The sequence below is a fragment of the Anabrus simplex genome, chromosome 1 (genome assembly GCF_040414725.1).
Source record: "Anabrus simplex isolate iqAnaSimp1 chromosome 1, ASM4041472v1, whole genome shotgun sequence".
NCBI classification, from domain to species: domain Eukaryota; kingdom Metazoa; phylum Arthropoda; class Insecta; order Orthoptera; family Tettigoniidae; genus Anabrus; species Anabrus simplex.
This window is the reverse complement of record NC_090265.1, coordinates 1,058,449,147-1,058,470,649: the sequence shown is the minus strand read 5'-3', so window position 1 is coordinate 1,058,470,649 and position 21,503 is coordinate 1,058,449,147. Positions and strand designations below refer to the sequence as shown.

At 38.3% G+C, this 21,503-nt stretch overlaps 1 protein-coding gene across 1 annotated transcript in view; it reads right to left on the bottom strand.

Annotated features, from left to right (window-relative positions):
• The window catches only part of LOC136857962 (AP-5 complex subunit beta-1), a 185,897-nt gene that overhangs the window by 69,139 nt on the left and 95,255 nt on the right, over window positions 1-21,503 (bottom strand). Inside the window, exon 11 of the mRNA XM_067137099.2 lies at window positions 3,973-4,108. Coding sequence (XP_066993200.2) covers window positions 3,973-4,108 — 136 coding nt within the window. The remainder of the gene's footprint in view (window positions 1-3,972; window positions 4,109-21,503) is intronic.

Sequence of the window (21,503 nt, the reverse complement as noted above, 5' to 3'; positions counted from 1 at the left end):
TCCAACTGAAACTCACCTAACATTGGATTATTATTATTATTATTATTATTATTATTATTATTATTATTATTATTATTATTATTATTATTATTATTATTTTGAAATGCATTTGCTGGCAGGACCTAGTGTTTACAGTGCACTATGTCTTCTGATATAGGCTAGAGCAATTTGTTACTTTCATTGACCTGTCTGTCTTATCCTTGGCTTTGACAATATGAAAGTGACTGAGGTATGAGTGATGCTAGTAATGTCATTCCTTATGCAGCCAGTCCCTGCTATGAATGGTGTGAAAATGTTGCTCATAGGGTCGGTTGATGCATGCATTTCAGTGGGCTTGGCGGACTGATATGTAATAGCAACTGCTGACTTGGTGAGGAAAGCAACAGGAAACTACCTCACTTCTCATTTCCCTATTACGCCTCTTCAGTGATGCCTAGGCAATCTATGACAGCTGATGGCGGAGCTGTTGAGGATCCAACCAGCCTTACGGCTGACGACTGAACATACATATCCATACATTATTTTGAATTGGCCAATTAGGACCACAACGTTCAACATTTTTGTTCAGATGGGGCCTTGATATTTGCCCGGTAATCTCACTTTCTTTGGCTTTCCTTTCCCTCCTTCATCCACAGGACATCTTCTTTTGTGGTGGTTTGTCCTGGAACCCCTTTTGTCTTAACTTCCTGAGAAATAATTGGTCTTTGATGTCATCTTCTGTTACTCCTAGTTCCCGTATGTCTTAATTCACTTCTGTTTGCCTTTTCTGTTGTTCCAGTAATTATTATTATTGTTGTTATTATTATTATTATTATTATTATTATTATTGTCATAGATTGCCTAGGCATCACTGAAGAGGCGTACTAGGGAAATGAGGAGTGAGGTAGTTTCCCGTTGCTTCTTATGACTCTAGATGTTAAAAATGCCTTCAACTCGCCAAGATGGAGTGATATTTTGGAAGCTTCACAAGAAACTTTCAAGCTACCAGAATATCTCATGTATATACTGCGAGATTATTTGAAAGACCATACATTGTTATACGACACGGAAGATGGTCAGAGAAGAAAACGGCTCACAGCTGGTGCAGCGCAAGGCTCAATTCTTGGACCACACCTTTGGAATATCATGTATGATGGTTTGTTACGGCTGGAGATGCCAGAAGATGTAAAACTTGTGGGTTATGCTGATGATGTGGCTGCTGTGATAGTAACCCATAACCTAGAGCTGGCTCAATTTAAATTGAATCAGGTGATGCGACGTGTCAAAGAATGGATGATAAATCACAAGTTAGAACTCGCAGATTATAAAATGGAAATTGTCCTCCTGACGAGGAAAAGGATTAATACCGTTGTACCGATGCAGATCGGGCAGATAGCCATCGAAACAACTAGGAGCACAAAATATCTTGGTGTAACGCTTGATACTAAGCTTACATATTGGGACCACATCCAACAGGTAACAGATAAGGCTGTGAAAACCATAACTGCACTGAGTAGACTCATGGGAAATATTAAGGAGCCGATATCTAGTAAAAGGCGGCTTCTCATGTCGACTGTTCAATCGATACTGCTATACAGTTCGGAAATTTGGGCTGAATCGTTAAAAATTGTGAAATATCGGACAGGAATTGCGGCTGTACAACGGAGAGCAGCTTTACGAATTGCTTGCGCATATCGCACAGTATCAGAACCTGCGATTCTAGTAGTAGCAGCAGTAGCTCCTATTGACTTGTTGGCCTTTGAAAGACAAGAAATTTGGCTCATACAAGAAGAGCTAGGAAGGAAAAGGGCAAAGGCTTTGGCTCTTAGTAGCAGAATGCAACGATGGCAAACAAGATGGGAAGATGATTCTAGAGGGAAATGGACGAAAAGACTGATACCTTCTCTGGGCGTATGGGTTGCCCGAAATCATGGTGAAGTGAACTACTATCTCACACAGTTCTTGACAGGTCATGGATACTTCCGAAAATTTCTTCATAGGCTAGGGCTAGCAACTAGTCCGGTGTGCATATACTGCGGTGATATCGATGACATATTACATACTTTCTTTGTATGTGTTCATTGGCTGCCACAAAGAAGATGCTTAGAAGTTATGCACGGAGAATTGACGCCAGAAAGGGATCGTGTCAGTAATGCTACGAAGTCAAGAATCTTGGGACCAGGTGGCAGTCTACGTAGAAAATATTCTGCGTCAGAAGAAGAAGGACCTGGACGATTACGGCAGACAGTAAAGCAGAAGAAGGATGATGAAGCACAAGATGCATTAAGCACGACATCCACCCTGAAGTAATGCGAGAGCGGTTTCCGGGGTGGAGATAAACGTCTTGGAAAAAGGGAGTGTGGTTTTTAGTGGGTAAGAATCTCCACACACTTGTTGAGTGCGGACCCTCACAAGCGTCTTATGAAAGATTTTCCACACTCCCTCGCAAAAAAAATAAAAAAATAAAAAAATAAAAAAATTATTATTATTATTTAAAAACTCATTACAATTGGAAGATACTGCAGTGGCAATGCCCGCTTAAAGGACAAAGAAAAAAAATTAAATGCAAACATAAAGTTGCATAACAACAACAAATTATAACAAACAGTTACATAAAAACAAAATTGCCTGGCCTTTGCTGATGACCTCACGCTGCGATCTAGGAATACTGACACAGCAATAGAACAGCTGAATGTACTAAAATTACAAGCAGAAAAAGCAGGACTACAGATTTCTTTAAAAAAAACTAAATATATAACAAACATCAAAATAACCCCTCGGTACCTGAAGACAAAACACGGTAAAATAGAAAGAGTTGATAACTTTAAGTACTTGGGTGAAATAGTGCAATTGAAAACTAATGAAAGAGAATCAAACAACACCTGGTGGGAAAAGATGGCTGCGGCTTTTCGTACGACATATCCTACATAGACTACAAGAAGAAAACCATCTCCAGGCGAACTAAACTAAGGCACTACAATACAGTGATTAAAACGGAATGTCTGTACACTAGTGAATGCCTCCAAATGACAGAGAAAGCGGGACTGAGAGAAGCTGAGAAATTCGAAAGAAAGATCCTTCGCAAAATAATGGGTCCAAAGATTGTGGATGGACAGTATAGGTTGCGAGAGGAAGGGAAGAACTTTACCGTGACAATGAAAGGCTAACTGAGTCCATGAGAAAACGGAGACTTAAATTCTATGGGCATTTATTTAGAATGGATGAGAAGAGACTAACGAAAAGGATTTTCACAATACTAGACAGCAGACCTAAAGTGTCGGACAAATGGTTCAGTGAGGTGAGAAAGGATCTCAAACAGGTGGGACTAAATTCAGAACACATCTCAAACAGAACAAAGTTTAGGTCAGTGATCAACAAATTCCAGGAATTCCATGACAAACCAAAACTTAACCATGGGTGGACAGAAGAAAGAAGACAGGCTGCTAGAGAAAGGATGCTAAAGTTTTGGGCTGTGAAGAAGGCTTCCAGAAACATGTAACTCTTACCTAACGTGGTGTCTAATGGCCGTAAATGAAAATATATACTCGTATATATATAAAAACAAAAGATTACAATAAATTAAATCTAAACAAGAAATTTCATGACTATGAAAGATGGATTTTTAAAAATTATTTGAAGTTTCTTTCTATTGATATTATGAACCTAAGTGAACCATACCATATATGTGCGTTTGTGATAATTATTGGCTGGTTGATTGTTACAATGCAACTGTTGAGTGAATCATTTTGCTAATATATCACTGTCAACATTTCTCTAATCACAAGTGTTGACCAGTAGAGGAGATTATGTTCAGTAACATTCCAGCTAAATAACAGACCACATGAAACATGAAAACAAGGAAAAGAAATTAAAAATTCCCAACAAGTAGTATAACACAATAATTACTGCAATCATAACGAGCAAGTATGGTAAATCCTTTACAAAAGCCCTCTCGGGTAAGACAACAGTAGACCCATATTTTTAACAACTTACCATGAAAGAAGCTAACAGTATCATATTCCTTCATAAGATTGTAGCATAGCCAGAGAATTTGATGGCCAAGTCTCCAATTCAGTACTTCACACACCTCATCACACATGACGTACTTCATGATATAAATCAAGATAGCCTGAAATTAATGATTGATTTGTCATAATAAAGAGAATCTTTAATGCATTCGATTCATCACCATTAGGTCAAATACTGTTTAAAAAATTATTTGAAGTTCCTTTCTATTGATATTATGAACCTAAGTGAACCATACCATATATGTGCGTTTGTGATAATTATTGGCTGGTTGATTGTTACAATGCAACTGTTGAGTGAATCATTTTGCTAATATATCACTGTCAACATTTATCTAATCACTAGGAGTGAATTATGATCCATAGTATGTGTCTGTGATATTTAAGTATACTGAGTATTGATGCTAGGATTGGTTATGGTCTTGAGAAACATATTCTCACATCATTTTTCTACATGAAGAAAATGAATAGTTTATACAATATCAATAAGATCACCTGTGAATACTGAGAAAAAAGAATAATCCACAAAGTAGAGAGTGCAGAGAGTAAACCAAGGAGTTCAGCTACGATGGAAAGCTACCGTAATACCATATTATGGACTTCATCTGTTAAGTCGTGTGAACAATATTGGTATTCTCTAATTTTAGTATAGCGAACACAGGGAAAAAGCTCTACCATTCCTACTCAAAACTGTCCTTTCACTATATAACAGTGAACAGAATCAATTGGCTTATTAGCAATCTCACAAGTGTTGACCAGTAGAGGAGATTATGTTCAGTAACATTCCAGCTAAATAACAGACCACTTCTAACAAGAATTTGTACAAATTTACAATTTATCCTAGTATATAATGAGAATAAAATCTGGCAACCTGGGTCCAGTATATGGCAGACCAGGCTCTGCTTGTCACAAACTAAGAAAAGGGTGAGTGATAGAGGAGTAACACCTCTTTACGAAAACTTTGTCAAGCTGGCCAGGCTACTAATATCTTGTAAGAACCCCTTGCCAGAGTTACAATGAAATCCTTAAAGACAGCTCTGGTAGAGAAGGAGACCTTTCGAACAATGCAATTGGCAGAAGATACTCAGCCTTGTAGATGAAGTAGGGGACTACTAAAGGCTATGTGAGTTCATTCTCACAGAAAAACCCTTGAGTGTGCTATGCAAAGCAAGTCAGGAGAAGAGGAAAATTACAAAAATTATTATAACTTATTTAACTTAAGTCCAGAAAACTTTCCAAATCTATTAAAGTGTCAATAATGGACTTCAAACATGAATAATATCACCTATTCACAATCAGTGACAAGTTTATGCAATGAAAGCAACATTTTACATACATATACATGCATGATTAGAGCCTCTGTGGCTCAGGTGGCAGCGCGCTAGCCTCTCACCGCTGGGTTCCGTGGTTCAAATCCCGGTCACTCCATGTGAGATTTGTGCTGGACAAAGCGGAAGCGGGTCAGGTTTTTCTCTGGGTACTCCGGTTTTCCCCATCATCTTTCATTCCAACAACACACTCTAATATCATTTCATTTCATTAATCATTGCCCCATCGAGCTCGATAGCTGTAGTCGCTTAAGTGCGGCCAGTATCCAGTAATCGGGAGATAGTGGGTTCGAGCCTCACTGTCGGCAGCCCTGAAATTGGTTTTCCAGGGTTTCCCATTTTCACACCAGGCAAATTCCATTCCTGACCCGGTCAAATGACTGGAAAAAGGCTGTGGATTTTCATTTTCATACATACATGCATGATTATAATTGATCTGACAGAATTTGATGATGATCTTGTAGATCAAAGCATGTCATTCTGTTATTAATGCATTCTTTTACAGATATGCTATAGTGTTCTTTATTTCATTCTTCGACAGACTGAACAACTTTTTTAAGAAACTTAACTTATGAACTAAGTCAACAATGAAGGAGAATGGCTTCCTTCTTTAAAAACAAAAGTAAGTGGAAATACCGAATTTGCTCTTTTCTCTGTGAAGTACATTGTTATATCTTACCATCAGGCATAAATATTCCTTCATAACATTTTTATAATAATAATAGTAGTAGTAATAATAATAATCAATTACCATGTGCAGAAATGAGGATTTGTAGCCATTTTGGCTGTCTGTGTGTCAATTTTGATGTTCCATTTTACTCTACTAGATAGCAGAGAAACCGGAAATATACTGGGCAACCTACAACTGAGTTTTCACAAATATTGCCAGGTAAACACCAAAAGTACCATCACTAATCTTTTGAAAATAAAAATCCATAGCCTGTTTACAGTCACTTGACTGGGTTAGGAATGGAAGGAATGAAGCCTCCATCTAGCGGCGAGGATAGGAATTGAGCCGGCTGCTAAAGCCTGTCGCTTTCCTCTTGGGCAATGATTAATGACTAACAGATGAAATGAAATGGTACTGGAGAGTGTTGCTGGAATGAAAGATGACAGGGAAAACTGGAGTACCCAGAGAAAACCCTGTCCCACTTCCACTTTGTCCAGAACAAATCTCACATGGAGTAACCAGGATTTGAACCACAGAACTCAGAGATGAGAGGCTAGCCCACTGCCACCTGAGCCACGGAGGCTCAGCAATCTTTTACATCCTGATATTATTAGGGAATGTCAACTGGACTCTTCTGCCCTTCAAAAATATGACTCCCCATACCAGGTACCGGTAAGTATTTATGTATTATCAGGAAGATACTGGCAATGACTACCGACTGAGAAGAAAAACGTGAAGAAATGAACTCTCAAATAGTCAGGGATAAAGGAATAATAAAAGGAGACGAGGGACCAAAAGCTCTAATATTGCAAAACTGGAAAAAAAAAAATGAAATGTGATGGCCTACAATGTCCTAAGTCACTAAAACTTATCAACAATAACATTACACAGACTGGTTATTGTTGTTAATTGAGGTGTGCTTTGTCTCTTCTGCTGCCACTTCTCCGTTAGGTGGCACTTCTGCTACAATTACAAAAACTAACCCATCAACGATGGATTCACATACGTAGTTCTAAATAAATAATTTCTTAAGGCAGCTGAAAATTCTATCAAGTTATTGCAATGTAAGCAGCTTTAGTTAAATTTAGTTTAACTTTAGTATTTAAACTTATATCAAGCACAGAACAACTTTGAACATGTATTTGTCTAGTAACATGCTTTCTTCTATTTTTCTTTTTTTCTATTCTACATACAGATAACAATGAGTATTACACAAGATACAAAGCACTCCAAATTTTTAATACAGGTATTGAATGGAGGCTGCAATATTTGCAACAAATCCCAGATATGTTTAAAAATTCAACAAAGACATAAATAGTACATCTAATAGGTCATACAAAAATTATTAATGAGAGGCAGGCTCTATGAGATTTTGAAATGGTATAATATTAACAGTACTTCTTTATCAAATGTAACACCAGGCAAATGCTGGGGCTGTACCTTAATTAAGGCCACGGCCGCTTCCTTCCCACTCCTAGCCCTTCCCTGTCCCATCGTCGCCATAAGACCTATCTGTGTCGGTGCGACGTAAACCAAGTAGCCAAAAAAAAAATTCTATAGAGTCAGTTTATTTCTTCATGATAACCCGTATATATACAGTGGAAGTCTGTGATAGCGAGAATTCATAACAGCAAAAAATTTACTCGCTATAACGGATTGTCGTTATATCCGATTTTTTGTAAAAGTCGGCAAAACCCCCATACACATTAAAAACAGTATGAAACGGCAATCAGTTTGTTCAAAACTTGCATCTTCGCAAATAATATCCACTCCATGGCTTACTTGTTTGTTATTTTTCGAAATCTGATACTATGTGAAAGTGTGTGTTTAATTTCATTCTGAAAAAATTATAGTGCCGTATTTCTCCGAATCCAAAACACCCCCAGTTTTTCCTTCAAACAATTTTAATCAGTCTTAAAAAGTGCTTTGTAAAATCAAATGAATGCCTTTCTTATACAGTACGCATATTAGACTATTTTTAGATGCCGAACATTGGCTTTATTTATGGCATATTATTTTGTGACTGCACAATTATTCTTTATTTCAGTGAGTTTAATAAGAATTCTAAGAATTCAAAGGCTTGCATTTTTTTAATGCCATTTTGCAGATTTGAGAAACTATTGTGTAGAGGCTAATAGAATGTCATTCTCTCTTCACTATTTCCCGAGATCCAGTGACGTTACACATAGGCACTGTACAACTGGTTGCCGCGGCTAGCGATGTATAATAAAGAGACGGTCGTATATCATCGAGTTTTGTGTGCACGCGTGAAGAGGGAAGTTGAAAAATAGCAGTGTGGTTACTACGGTAGTTGCAAAGGCCGCGAATGCAAGACGACCGTTGATTTTTCACATGAGATTCTGAGAAAAAAATTGTCTTGGATTCGGAGAAATACAGTATCACTCCACAGCCTTCTGTGGCAAACATTTCTGTTTTCTTCTTCAAACGGCGTCACCTAACCTAACCTAACCGTATACGTATCATGAAAACATATTTCAAATGCACGTCGGAAAATTATAACATCCTCGCTAAAATTTACATGGGAATAGCCATTCCAAAATTTAACAAACGTGAGAAAATATAAACTATCCTCTGAAATCAGTGATGTACTCTGCCATATCTAAATGTGTATCATATTCTTACTTAATTTCAGTATATAACATTAAAATTAAAAGACCATTTACTTCAGCCTTTATTTTTAAGAAGTTAACAACTGCTATCGGCCATGTTATTTACACATTTATTACAAAAACGTGTTATCCTCTTTCATTTCGAATTTCCTTTTGAGAACAGCAGTCGACGGGTATTACTGATGATGATGATGCTTGTTGTTTTAATGGGCCTAACATCGAAGGAGGGAAGCCCATGGGTATTACTAATCAACTCCAACATCGTCTTCGAATGTCGACGAGAGATCTTGCAAATGCACATAGCGAGAAAACTATCCCGTACTGAAGATGATCGATCGCATTTTGTGGTAAACATTTCAGTTTTTCTTATTCAAACAGCGTCACCTAACTTAACTTAACCGTACAATATTTATCGTGAATACATATGTATTTCCAGCGCCAGTAGAAAATACCCTTCTCGCTATAAATTTATATGATAACTAGCTAATGTACCCGTGCTTCGCTACGGGATTCTCAGAAAGACTGACTTGGTGGTTTTCCTAACTGAATTCAACATAGGTCATTACAAAAACGTTGGTAGGAATGTAGGGATTGAAAGCAATGTTATCATATAAAATTCTCTATCAAATGAAAAACCGCACACTTTCTCACTTTCAACGAACAGTACTATGGTGCCGATCTAAGAGTCCAAAGTTCCAGAGCTGGAATAACCAGGTCGCAGACTGCCGTGAACACTCCTCTGTCATTATTCCGTTAAATATGCACACTACTCATTCCAATCGGTGCCTCAGAGTAGGGATTGAATAGCTCGAATACTATGATGAACCAGTGTGTTACGTACCAGATATATCAGAAAATGTATGAACCAGAGGAATGGCATGTTAAAGAAGAAAGTTATCTTACTCCCCAGCTACTTCCCACCAATATACAGACAGGTTGTTACAGTCAGTACGACCAGGCGAGTTGCCCGTGTGGTTAGGGGCGCGCAGCTGTGAGCTTGCATCCAGGAGATAGTGGATTCGAACCCCACTGCCTGCAACCCTGAAGATGGTATTCCGTAGTTTCCCATTTTCACACCAGTCACACTAGGCTGTACCTTAAAACCAAGGCCGCTTCCTTCACACCACTATTCATTTCCTATCCCGTCGTTGCCATAAGACCTACCTGTGTCGGTGCGACGTCAAGCAAATTAAGAAAACCTCGGTACGCTGCAGTAATGCTATCTATCGGGGATGAGAGAAAACAGAAGACAAAAAGCACATCACAACAAACAATGGTCAATGTAATGTTATTGTTGATAAAGTTTATGAGCTTTCTATATTGCAGGCCTTCACATTAGTTTTCTTTCGACTCTGTGATATTAGGGTGTCTTACAAAATTATTTATATCGTAGACTGTAATTCCTTATTCTCAGACTTTACATACCGATTTTCACTAAATTCTGTTTACCCATTTTCTCGTGACTCGGCGCTGATATGGACTTAGTAACAAAAAATCCAAATTCATGAATATCTCTGATTATATGCGGTACGGTAACAATGTATAAGACATAAGTGATCGGAAATTTAATAACTTCTTACATAACCACTACTAACTTACGACATAACTAAAGTTATGTTAGTTATGTAGTATTTATCGATACGACCACTAATAACATAAATAACTTATTTGAGAATTACATTTCAGGCCTTCCCCTAAATTACCATTTCACTCAATGTGAAGAAAATAATTCGTAGCCTAGATTGCAGTGGTTCATCGCCCGACATCACATACTGATTTTTATTGAATTCTCTTCAGCCGTTTTCTATTGATGCGAGTACAGACAGACAGACAGACAGACAGACAGACAGACAGACAGACAGACAGACAGACAGACAGACAGACAGACATTACGGAAAAGTAAAAAATGCATTTCCTTGTTACTGTCGACATGACAGATACAGAAATATCATTCATTTCAAATTCTGAGCAATGCACAGGCAAAACACTTATTTTATATATATATTACATTTCAGGCCTTCCCCTATACTACCATTTCACTCAGTGCGAATAACATTGATAGTCTAGATCAGGGATGGCGAACCTTTTCCAACTAGTGTGCCACTTTAAGTCTGGGTTATTATTCTCAACTGTCTACTGTGCCACTTGTTATTTTCTTTGGAATGGCTACATCCTTCCCCCCCCCCCTATGAATTCTGTCCCTAATTCCATATTATGTTTCATAATACGTTCTTACATCTATATATATAAAATAACTTGTCCTGACTGACTGACTGACTGACTGACTGATTCATCATCGCCGAGCCAAAACTACTGGACATAAAGAAATGAAATTTTGGGGATATATTCATATTAAGATGTAGGTGCTCGCTAAGAGAGGATTTTTTGATATTCCGTAGCTAAGGGGGTGAAAAGGGGGGTGAAATTTTAAAGAGAGTGTATCTATATCTCAAAACTTTAAAAGTTTACAGATGTAAAAATTGGTATTTAGAATCTTCTTTTAAAATAAGGATACACGTATTTTTTTTTGTTTTCTGAAAACCCCAATAGGAGGGGTGAAAAAGGGTGAAAATGGGGAAAAATGGGTTGAATGCCTTCAATCAGGATACCGGTACTTATATCTCAGAAACTGAAGATATTACAGACCTGAAAATTGGTACTTTTGATCTCTTTTAAAAATAAAGAAACACGTATTTTTTTGTTTTTGGAAAATCCAATTAATGGGAGGGTGAAAAGGGGGTGAATTTTTAAAATGAGTGAATCTATATCTCCAAACTTTTAAAGTTTGCAGATGTAAAAATTGGTATTTAGAATCTTCATTAAAAATAAAGAAACACGTATTTTTTTGTTTTCGGAAAATCGCAATAGGAGGAGTGAAAAGGGGTGGAAAAAGGGTTGAATGCCTTTTATGAGGCTACTTATATCTCAGAAACTGAAGATATTACAGACCTGAAAATCGGTGTTTGGGATCTCCTTTAAAAATAAAGAAACACGTATTTTTTGTTTCTGGAAAATCCAATTAAGGGAGGGGTGAAAAGGGGGTAATATTTTAAAATGAGTGTATCTATATCTCAAAACTTTTAAAGGTTATAGATGTGAAAATTGGTATTTAGAATCTCTTTTAAAAATAAAGAAACACGTATATTTTGTTTTCGGAAAATCCTAATAAGAAGGGAAGGTTGAAGAAGGGGTCGAATGCTTTTCATGAGTCTACTTATATTTTAGAACCTGAAGATATTACAGACTTGAAAATTGGTATTTGGGATCTACTTTAAAAGTAAGGAAACACGTATTTTTTCGTTTTTGTAAAATCCAGATATTGGGGGTGAAAAGGGGGGGGGGTGAATTTTTTAAAATGAGTGTGTCTACATCTTAAAATTTTAAAATGTACAGATGTAAAAATTGGTAGTTAGAATCTCCTCTAAAAATAAAGGAACACATATTTTTTGTTTCCTGTAAATCCCAATAGGAGGGGTGTAAAAGGGGGAAAAATGGGTTGAATGCCTTTAATGAGGATACATATATCTCAGAAACGAAAGATATTACAGAACTGAAAATTTGTATATAGGATCTCCTTTAAAAATAAAGAAACACGTATTTTTTAGTTTTTGGAAAATCCAATTAATGGCGGTTAAACAGGAGTGACAAATTGGGGTGAATTTTTTGAAAGACTATATCTACAGAATATCTTGGAATCGTAAAATGTTACAGACGTAAAAAGTGGGTGTTTGGAATCTCCTGTAAATGTAAAGAAACATAGGTGATTTGTTTTTGGAAACTCCACTTAAGGGGAACTCAAAAGGGGTGAAATTTTGAAATGAGAATTTTTACAGTATATCTAAAAAACTTAACATGTTACAGAAGTGAAAAATGGTATTTTGTATCTCTATTAAACATAAAGAAACGTGTATTTTTAGTTTTCGGAAATATCACCTGGGTGGAGGGGAGGGTAAAAGTGACTGAAAATGGTGTTGAATTCTTTTAATTAGGCTACTGATATATCAAAAATGCAGATTTTACAGACGTGAAATTTGATATTTTCAATCTGCTTTAAAATACACGTATTCTCTAAAAATCCAATGAAGCAGGGGGGGGGGGGGGTGTGAAAGAATTGAAAAATTAATTGGCTTAATTGTATGAGAATACATACATCTAATAAAAACTAAAGTTATTACAGATGTGAAAATTCGTATTTGGATCTCCTTTAAAAACAAAGAAAAACGCGTTTTGGGCGGGAAACCATCTTGGAGGGCGGGAGTGTAAAGGAGTTGAATTCCTTTCATGAGGACACATAAATCAAAAACTGAAGAAGTTAGAGTCGTGATAATTGGTATTTAGAAGATCCTTTACTATTAAAGAAACAAGTATTTTTTTCGGGAAAGTTCACTTAGGGGGGGGGGGGGAGTAGTGTGAAATGAAGTGAAAAAAGTAAATTACTTTTATGGGGATACTTATATCTCAAAACTGAAGGTAATAGACGTGAACATTGGTGTTTGGAATCTCCCTTAAACATAAAGAAACAAGCCTTCTTTTAATTTTTTTTTTTGTGGGGGGGAGTCGGTAAATAAACTTAACGGCGGTGGGGTGTAGAAGGAGGTGAGACCAATTGATTTTACCTGTTATTAATGTACTTATAAGGATCCTCCGTTGCTCAGGCGGCACCGCTCCGGCCTCTCAAAGCTGGGTTCCGTGGTTCAAATCCCGGTCACTCCATGTGACATTCGTGCTGGACAAAACGGAGGCGGGATAGGTTTTTCTCCGGATACTCCGGTTTTCCCTGTCATCAGGCATTCCAGCAACACATAATAATAATAATAATGTTCCAGACCGTCGTCAAATGTGCGGACCGCGCTGGCAACGGCTCCTGGACGGGTAATGACTAAGAATGCAGTCCGGCCGCGGGTTCAGTGCCGCCAAATCACTCAATATGACACCACGCCGGATCTCCTGAAGGATTTTATCCATATTAAAAATGATTAACGGAAAAGATGGCAAAGATTTACGGACCCAACTGACCAGGAGGAATACCTGAGCCTAGCCGGGAAGTACGAAATCGATTGTTGGAAAGGAATATTGAAAAAATGGGAGGAAACGTGCTGTAAAATAATAGAAAACGAGTCAGATCGGGAATTTTGGAGGATTCTCGCAGAAAACGAGTCAGATCGCGAATTTCGGCGGATTATATATCTAAAACAATAAGCATTCAATTATAAATTTCAGTATAATACCGTAGCGAAGCACGGGTATCTTGCTAGTATATATATATTGTAAAATAATACATTTGATTGCATGTTCCGTGGTCAATACCGCAAAAATACATTTTTAAATATGTAAGTTTTAAGAATACCTAACATTATTTGTAAAAACAATAAGCGCCCATTGTAACACACTTCGTCATTAAGTATTATCAGATATAGAAATCAAAAATACTGTTATTGCCAAGGGACATTAGGTGAAATACCATTCTCAACTTTAGTGTGAAACTTGTTGCTGAATCTTAGTATCCATGTCGTTTATGTTAGGTTCACAACTTGTCTTCAATAACACACAAGAAGCACTTAGGTCTGAACCAAGACAGTTTCTAGACTTCACAATGTTCATTGTACGAAATAGCTGCTCGCAGGCGTAGGATGACCAAAACAAAGTAAGTAGCATCGTAGTACGTTTCTTCATGGCCGAAAACATTTGTGGAAGGCTGTTCCACTGAAAATATGAAGTTCTCCGGCTTGTTGAGAGAGTATTCACCATCAACAGCTCATTCGATTTTCACGAATGTACGAATTTGTTTACCCATACACTGCTTTCTTGAAATTCAGTCAACTCCATTTGTAAGCTGTCAATTTTTAACCACTCAAAACCACCTTAATATCACTCAATTGTCCAATATGATGTTTTGAAATAAAGTGAGATATTTTCTCCAAATCTGGAAATTGGGATAATCTCTGGCAACTATTTGTCTTACCAAAAAAAAAAGTTACATACTAAGAATAATTAAGCGCTGTTGGCAACCACACACAAGACAAACCTCACTAATTGACTGATGTGGGTGAGCGAATGGCTCGCCGGGCGCATCTGACACTTACTTTACTTGGCTTCCGGACTTATCAGTGTTGCAATGTTGCCATAAAGCACTTCCGAATGGAACTAGATTTTAGATTTTCGGTATTTATTTCTTAGAACTGAAACACTATGACTATACGATGCACGAGATATGTATTGTCTATAGCACACGACGTACATAAAAACGTCAATATGTGCATGAGGCATAGGTTCGCCATCCCTGGTCTAGATTATAGCGGCCTATTCCCCGACTTTGCATACCAATTTTCGTGAAGATACGACCACTAATAAAATAAATATTTGACAATTAAATTTTAGGCCTTCCCCTAAACTACCATTTTTCTCAGCGTGTATAGTCTATATTGTAGCGACTTATTTCCCATCTTTGTCTAGCGATTTTCATTAAGACACGACCACTAATAACATAAATATTACATACATACATACATACATACATACATACATACATACATACATTATCATTATAGACTGTTATGCCTTTCAGCGTTCAGTCTGCAAGCCTCTGAGAATTTACTAAACATCGCCACAATCCTCGATTTGCAACCAGTGTTGTGGCCTCATATACTTCTATACCTCTTATCTTTAAATCGTTAGAAACCGAGTCTAACCATCGTCGTCTTGGTCTCCCTCTACTTCTCTTACCCTCCATAGCAGAGTCCATTATTCTCCTAGGTAACCTATCCTCCTCCATTCGCCTCACATGACCCCACCACCGAAGCCGGTTTATGCGTACAGCTTCATCCATCGAGTTCATTCCTAAATTAGCCTTTATCTCCTCATTTCGAGTACCCTCCTGCCATTGTTCCCACCTGTTTGTACCAGCAATCATTCTCGCTACTTTCATGTCTGTTACTTCTAACTTATGAATAAGATATCCTGAGTCCACCCAGCTTTCGCTCCCGAAAAGCAAAGTTGGTCTGAAAACAGACCGATGTAAAGATAGTTTCGTCTGGGAGCTGACTTCCTTCTTACAGAATACTGCTGATCGCAATTGCGAGCTCACTGCATTAGCTTTACTACACCTTGATTCAATCTCACTTACTATATTACCATCCTGGGAGAACACAGAACCTAAATACTTGAAATTATCTACCTGTTCTAGCTTTGTATCACCAATCCGACATTCAATTCTGTTGAATTTCTTACCTACTGACATCAATTTAGTCTTCGAGAGGCTAATTTTCATACCATACTCATTGCACCTATTTTCAAGTTCCAAGATATTGGACTGCAGGCTTTCGGCACAGTCTCTGCCATTAAGACCAAGTCATCAGCATAGGCCAAACTGCTTACTACATTTCCACCTAACTGAATCCCACCCTGCCATTTTATACCTTTCAGCAGATGATCCATGTAAACTACGAACAGCAAAGGTGAAATATTACAGCCTTGTCTAACTCCTGTAAGTACCCTGAACCAAGAACTCATTCTACCATCAATTCTCACTGAAGCCCAATTGTCAACATAAATGCCTTTGATTGATTTTAATAATCTACCTTTAATTCCATAATCTCCCAGTATGGCCAACATCTTTTCCCTCGGTACCCTGCCACATGCTTTCTCTAGATCTACGAAACATAAACACAACTGCCTATTCCTCTCGTAGCATTTTTCAATTACCTGGCGCATACTGAAAATCTGATCCTGACAGCCTCTCTGTGGTCTGAAACCACACTGGTTTTCATCTAACTTCCTCTCAACGACTGATTGCACCCTCCCTTCCAGGATGCCAGTGAATACTTTGCCTGGTATACTAATCAATGAGATACCTCGATAGTTGTTGCAATCCTTCCTGTTTCCTTGCTTATAGATAGGTGCAATTACTGCTTTCGTCCAATCTGAAGGTACCTTACCAACACTCCACGCTAATTTTACTACTCTATGAAGCCATTTCATCCCTGCCTCCCCACTATACTTCACAATTTCAGGTCTAATTTCATCTATTCCTGCTGCCTTATGACAATGGAGTTTATTTACTATCCTTTCCACTTCCTCAAGCATAATTTCACCAACATCATTTTCCTCCTCCCCATAAGCTTCGCTGTTTGCAACACCACCATGATGATTTCCTTTTACATTGAGAAGATGTTCAAAATATTCCCTCCACCTCTCCAGTGATTCCCTGGGATCTATTATGAGTTCACCTGAATTACTCAAAACACTGTTCATTTCCTTTTTCCCTCCCTTCCTAAGATTCTTTATTACTGTCCAGAAAGGTTTCCCTGCTGCTTGACCTAGCCTTTCCAGGTTATTACCAAAATCTTCCCATGACTTCTTTTTGGATTCAACAACTATTTGTTTCACTCTGTTTCTTTCATCTACATACCAATCCCTGTCTGCCTTGGCCCTTGTTTGGAGCCATTTATGATAAGCCTTCTTTTTACTTTTACAGGCTGCTCTCACTTCATCATTCCACCAAGATGTGCGCCTTTTCCCATCTTTACACACAGTTGTTCCTAGGCATTCCCTTGTTGTTTCTATTACAGCATCCCTGTATGCCACCCATTCACTTTCTATATCCTGAACCTGCTTACTGTCTACTGTTCGAAACTTCTCACTAATCATATCCATGTACTTCCGTCTAATTTCCTCGTCCTGGAGACTTTCTACCCTTATTCATTTGCAGACAGATTTCACTTTCTCTACCCTAGGCCTAGAGATACTTAGTTCACTACAGATCAGATAGTGGTCTGTATCATCGAAAAATCTGCGAAAAACTTGTACATTCCTAACAGATTTCCTGAATTCAAAGTCTGTTAAGATACAGTCTATTATGGATCTGGTACCCCTAGCCTCCCATGTGTAGCGGTGAATAGCCTTATGCTTGAAGAATGTATTCGTAACAGCTAAACCCATACTAGCACAGAAGTGCAGCAAACGCTTCCCATTCCCATTAGCTTCCATATCTTCCCCACATTTACCAATCACCCTTTTGTATCCTTCAGTTCTATTCCCAACTCTCGCATTGAAATCGCCCATTAGCACTATTCTATCCTTGCTGTTGACCCTGACCACGATGTCACTCAATGCTTCATAAAACTTGTCAACTTCATCCTCATCTGCACCCTCACATGGTGAATACACGGACACAATTCTTGTCCTAATTCCTCCCACTGACAAATCTACCTACATCATTCGCTCATTTACGTGCCTAACAGAAACTATGTTGCGTGCAATGGTATTCCTGATAAAGAGCCCAACCCCAGACTCTGCCCTTCCCTTTCTAACACCCGTCAAGTACACTTTATAATCTCCTATCTCTTCCTCATTATCTCCCCTTACCCGAATATCACTTACTCATAGCACATCCAGATGCATCCTCTTTGCTGACTCAACCAGTTCTACCTTCTTTCTTCCATAACCCTCATTAATATTGATAGCTCCCCATCGAATTCCATTTCGTTCGCCAAGTTGTTTCCAAGGAGTCCCTCGCCTGTCAAATGGGAGTGGGACTCCGTTACTCCCATAGGTCCGAGGCTTGCTTGAAGTGTTCTGAGCTTGGTAAATTCATGAAGCAGGATGCTGCCCTACTTGCACATAGTCCAAGTGAGGATCTCTCCTCTAACGGGTTATGGACCACCGGTGAATTGTGTAGTCCTAGCCGCCTGAGCACAAGGAGGGCCACGACTCAGAATATGTCCGAGATGCCCACTCCCATTCCATAGCAACTGGTATCCCGACTCTCAAGACCACTTACTAGGCCACTCAGCCGTTGCCCATGGTTCACGAACTAGGACGTGACTACAGTAACCCACATACATGAACCATAACATAAATATTTGAGAATTAAATTTCAGGCCTTCCCCTAAACTACCATTTCACTCAGCGTGATTAAAATAATTTATAGCCTAGATTGTAGCAGTTGATCACCCGACTTTACATTCCGATTTTCATTAAATTCTCTTCAGCCGTTTTCTCGTGATGCGTGTACATACAGACAGACAGACAGACAGACAGACAGACAGACAGACAGACAGACAGACAGACAGACAGACAGACAGACAGACAGACAGACAGACAGACAGACAGACAGAAATTACGGAAAAGTAAAAAATGCATTTTCTTGTTACTGTGGTCACTGTAACCATGACCGATCCAGAAATACCATTTTTTTCAAATTCTGAGCAATGTACAGACAAAACTCTTATTTTATATATATAGAAGATATATAGATTACATTTCAGGCCTTCCCCTAAACTATTATTTCACTCAGTGCGAATAACATTATTGATAGAATAGATTATAGCGACCTATTCCCCGACTTTGCATACCAATTTTCGTGAAGATACGACCACTAATAAAATAAATATTTGACAATTAAATTTTAGGTCTTCCCCTAAACTACCATTTTTTTCAGCGTGTATAGCCTATATTGTACCGAATTATTTCCCATCTTTGTCTAGCGATTTTCATTAAGACACGACCACTAATAACATAAATATTTGAGAATTAAATTTCAGGCCTTCCCCTAAACTACCATTTCACTCAGCGTGATTAAAATAATTTATAGCCTAGATTGTAGCGGTTCATCACCCGATTTTACATTCCGATTTTCATTAAATTCTCTTCAGCCGTTTTCTCGTGAAGCGTGTACATACATACAGATAGACAGACAGACAGACAGAAATTATGGAAAAGTAAAAAATGCATTTTCTTGTTACTGTGGACATGACCGATACAAAAATACCATTCTTTTCAAATTCTGAGCAATGTACAGACAAAACTCTTATTTTATATATATAGACAGCCTTTCTGAAATTTAACAGATGCGAGAAGATAGAAACTAACCTCTGAAATCAATGATGCACGCTGCCATATCTTGAAGTGTATTCTATCCTTAATTAATTGCAGTATTTAGCATATAAATTAAGCAATTGTTTTCTCGGTCTTTATTTTTAACGAGTTAACAACTGTTATCAGACACATTATTTACCCATTTATTACACAAAAAGTTTTTTCATTTTAAATTTTCTTGGCGGGTATTACTAATCGACTCCGACATCGCCTTCGAATGTTGATGAGAGAACTCGCTAGTGGACATAGTGAAGAAACGATACCGAAGATGATCGATCGTATGCAACATAATCGCTGGGGTGCATAAATATCGGTAATGGAAAAAATCACTCGTAATAACGGACGAATCAGTGATAGGGATCTCACTGTAACCGAAAGATTATACACAGTATAATATAGGAATTTTGAAGGGACCGGCAAAAATTGTCGTTATAACGGGGCTCTCGTTATATGCCGTATCGCTATAGTGGACTTCTACTGTATGTATATATATATTCTTCCTCCTCGTCCTCACATCAGTGTCAGGAGACAGGTATAACAGTCCATCGAGTAGAGTAGGCTTTGGCTTAACCCATATGCATCCACCCGCCCTTTGCTCTGACATTGCTAGGAATCCGCCAACTTTTTAGTATGCAACCTGGGTGTTGCAAGCTTTCGGTTAAAACAGTATAGTGGGTGTTCGACTGCGCGTATTACCACGGGACCTGTTGTATATTATTGAGAAATTCCACACTATTGCTCATGACACCAAAAACAGAACTTTACAGAAATATAACACATAAAAAATCCCTTTGAAATCTTAAATTTTTCATTACCTTATCTCACCTCGGAAGTTCTTTAGTGTGTGTTATGGTCTTAATTATACGGCACGAGCCTCACATTTGCCTGATTTGAAATAAGGAAATAATAGGAAACCAATACGACATGAGCCTAACATTTGCCTGATTTGGAAATAAAGAATTAATGGGAAACAAATCACGAGTAAGTGAATGAAAAGATTCGAACCTATATCCCAAATACGAACTTACAGCCGTATGTCTCTCTCGGTGTATTATTATTATTATTATTATTCATTCTGAAGATCAGTGGTAAAGTGTTCACATCCAGGTACCAAGATCGTAGGTTCAAATCCGGCAGTCGCAATCGGATCTTGAGGGGCGGGAGAAAGTTCATTCGGCATTCAATGTCGTACGATATTACTACGCGAAAGATCTCTGGTGATATATTTCGTTTTCATTCATGCACAGGATCACTAATAACTTCTTCCTCACTAATACTGCTGAAATCAGAGCCTAAAACATCAAATATGCTTTGAATTTCGCTATTACTGAGCATTTTGCGCGAGCAAGCAACTTCCTTCTCAGTCAGCCATCTTGTCAATAACAGAATACAGATTTCTCGATCGATATTTTAATCAATTCTCTTTGCCAAAGTTGCATATCAGAGCACTCTGGTGACACGTTGAGACACCAAGAACAGATTTCAATTAGAAATGTTTCCGAAAAATGCCAACAGATGTCACAAATGTCTCCAATATGCGACCTTGCATCCCGGCGTACCAGTCCGCTTGTGGAGTCCTGGAGCCGCTCGAGCGCGTACCAGTCCGCTTACGGGTGCATAGGGGTTAAGAGCAGCTAATTTTACTAGTCTTGCAGCTCTACATTCGGGAGGCGGAGGGACTGGTCCCCACTGTTGGCATTCCTAAGAATGGTTTTCTGTGGTTTCCCACTCTCCTGCACTAAGGCAAATGCTGCACCCACCTCACCATCTCTGCAAATCACATCACAGATACAAATCTCCCTGGCCTGCGAGACAGCGTTACCATCTAAGAGGCCCGCTGTACCCCAAAAGGGTATGTAATGAAAACTTTTAGTAGTACTGGTAGTTTAAAAGTCACCACCTGCCATTGCAGAATGTGGACTGCCTGTACAGGATGTCTACAACATTATCTGTTGTTCTGGTCAAACTCGAGGTCTTCCAAATGCAATGTCTGCAT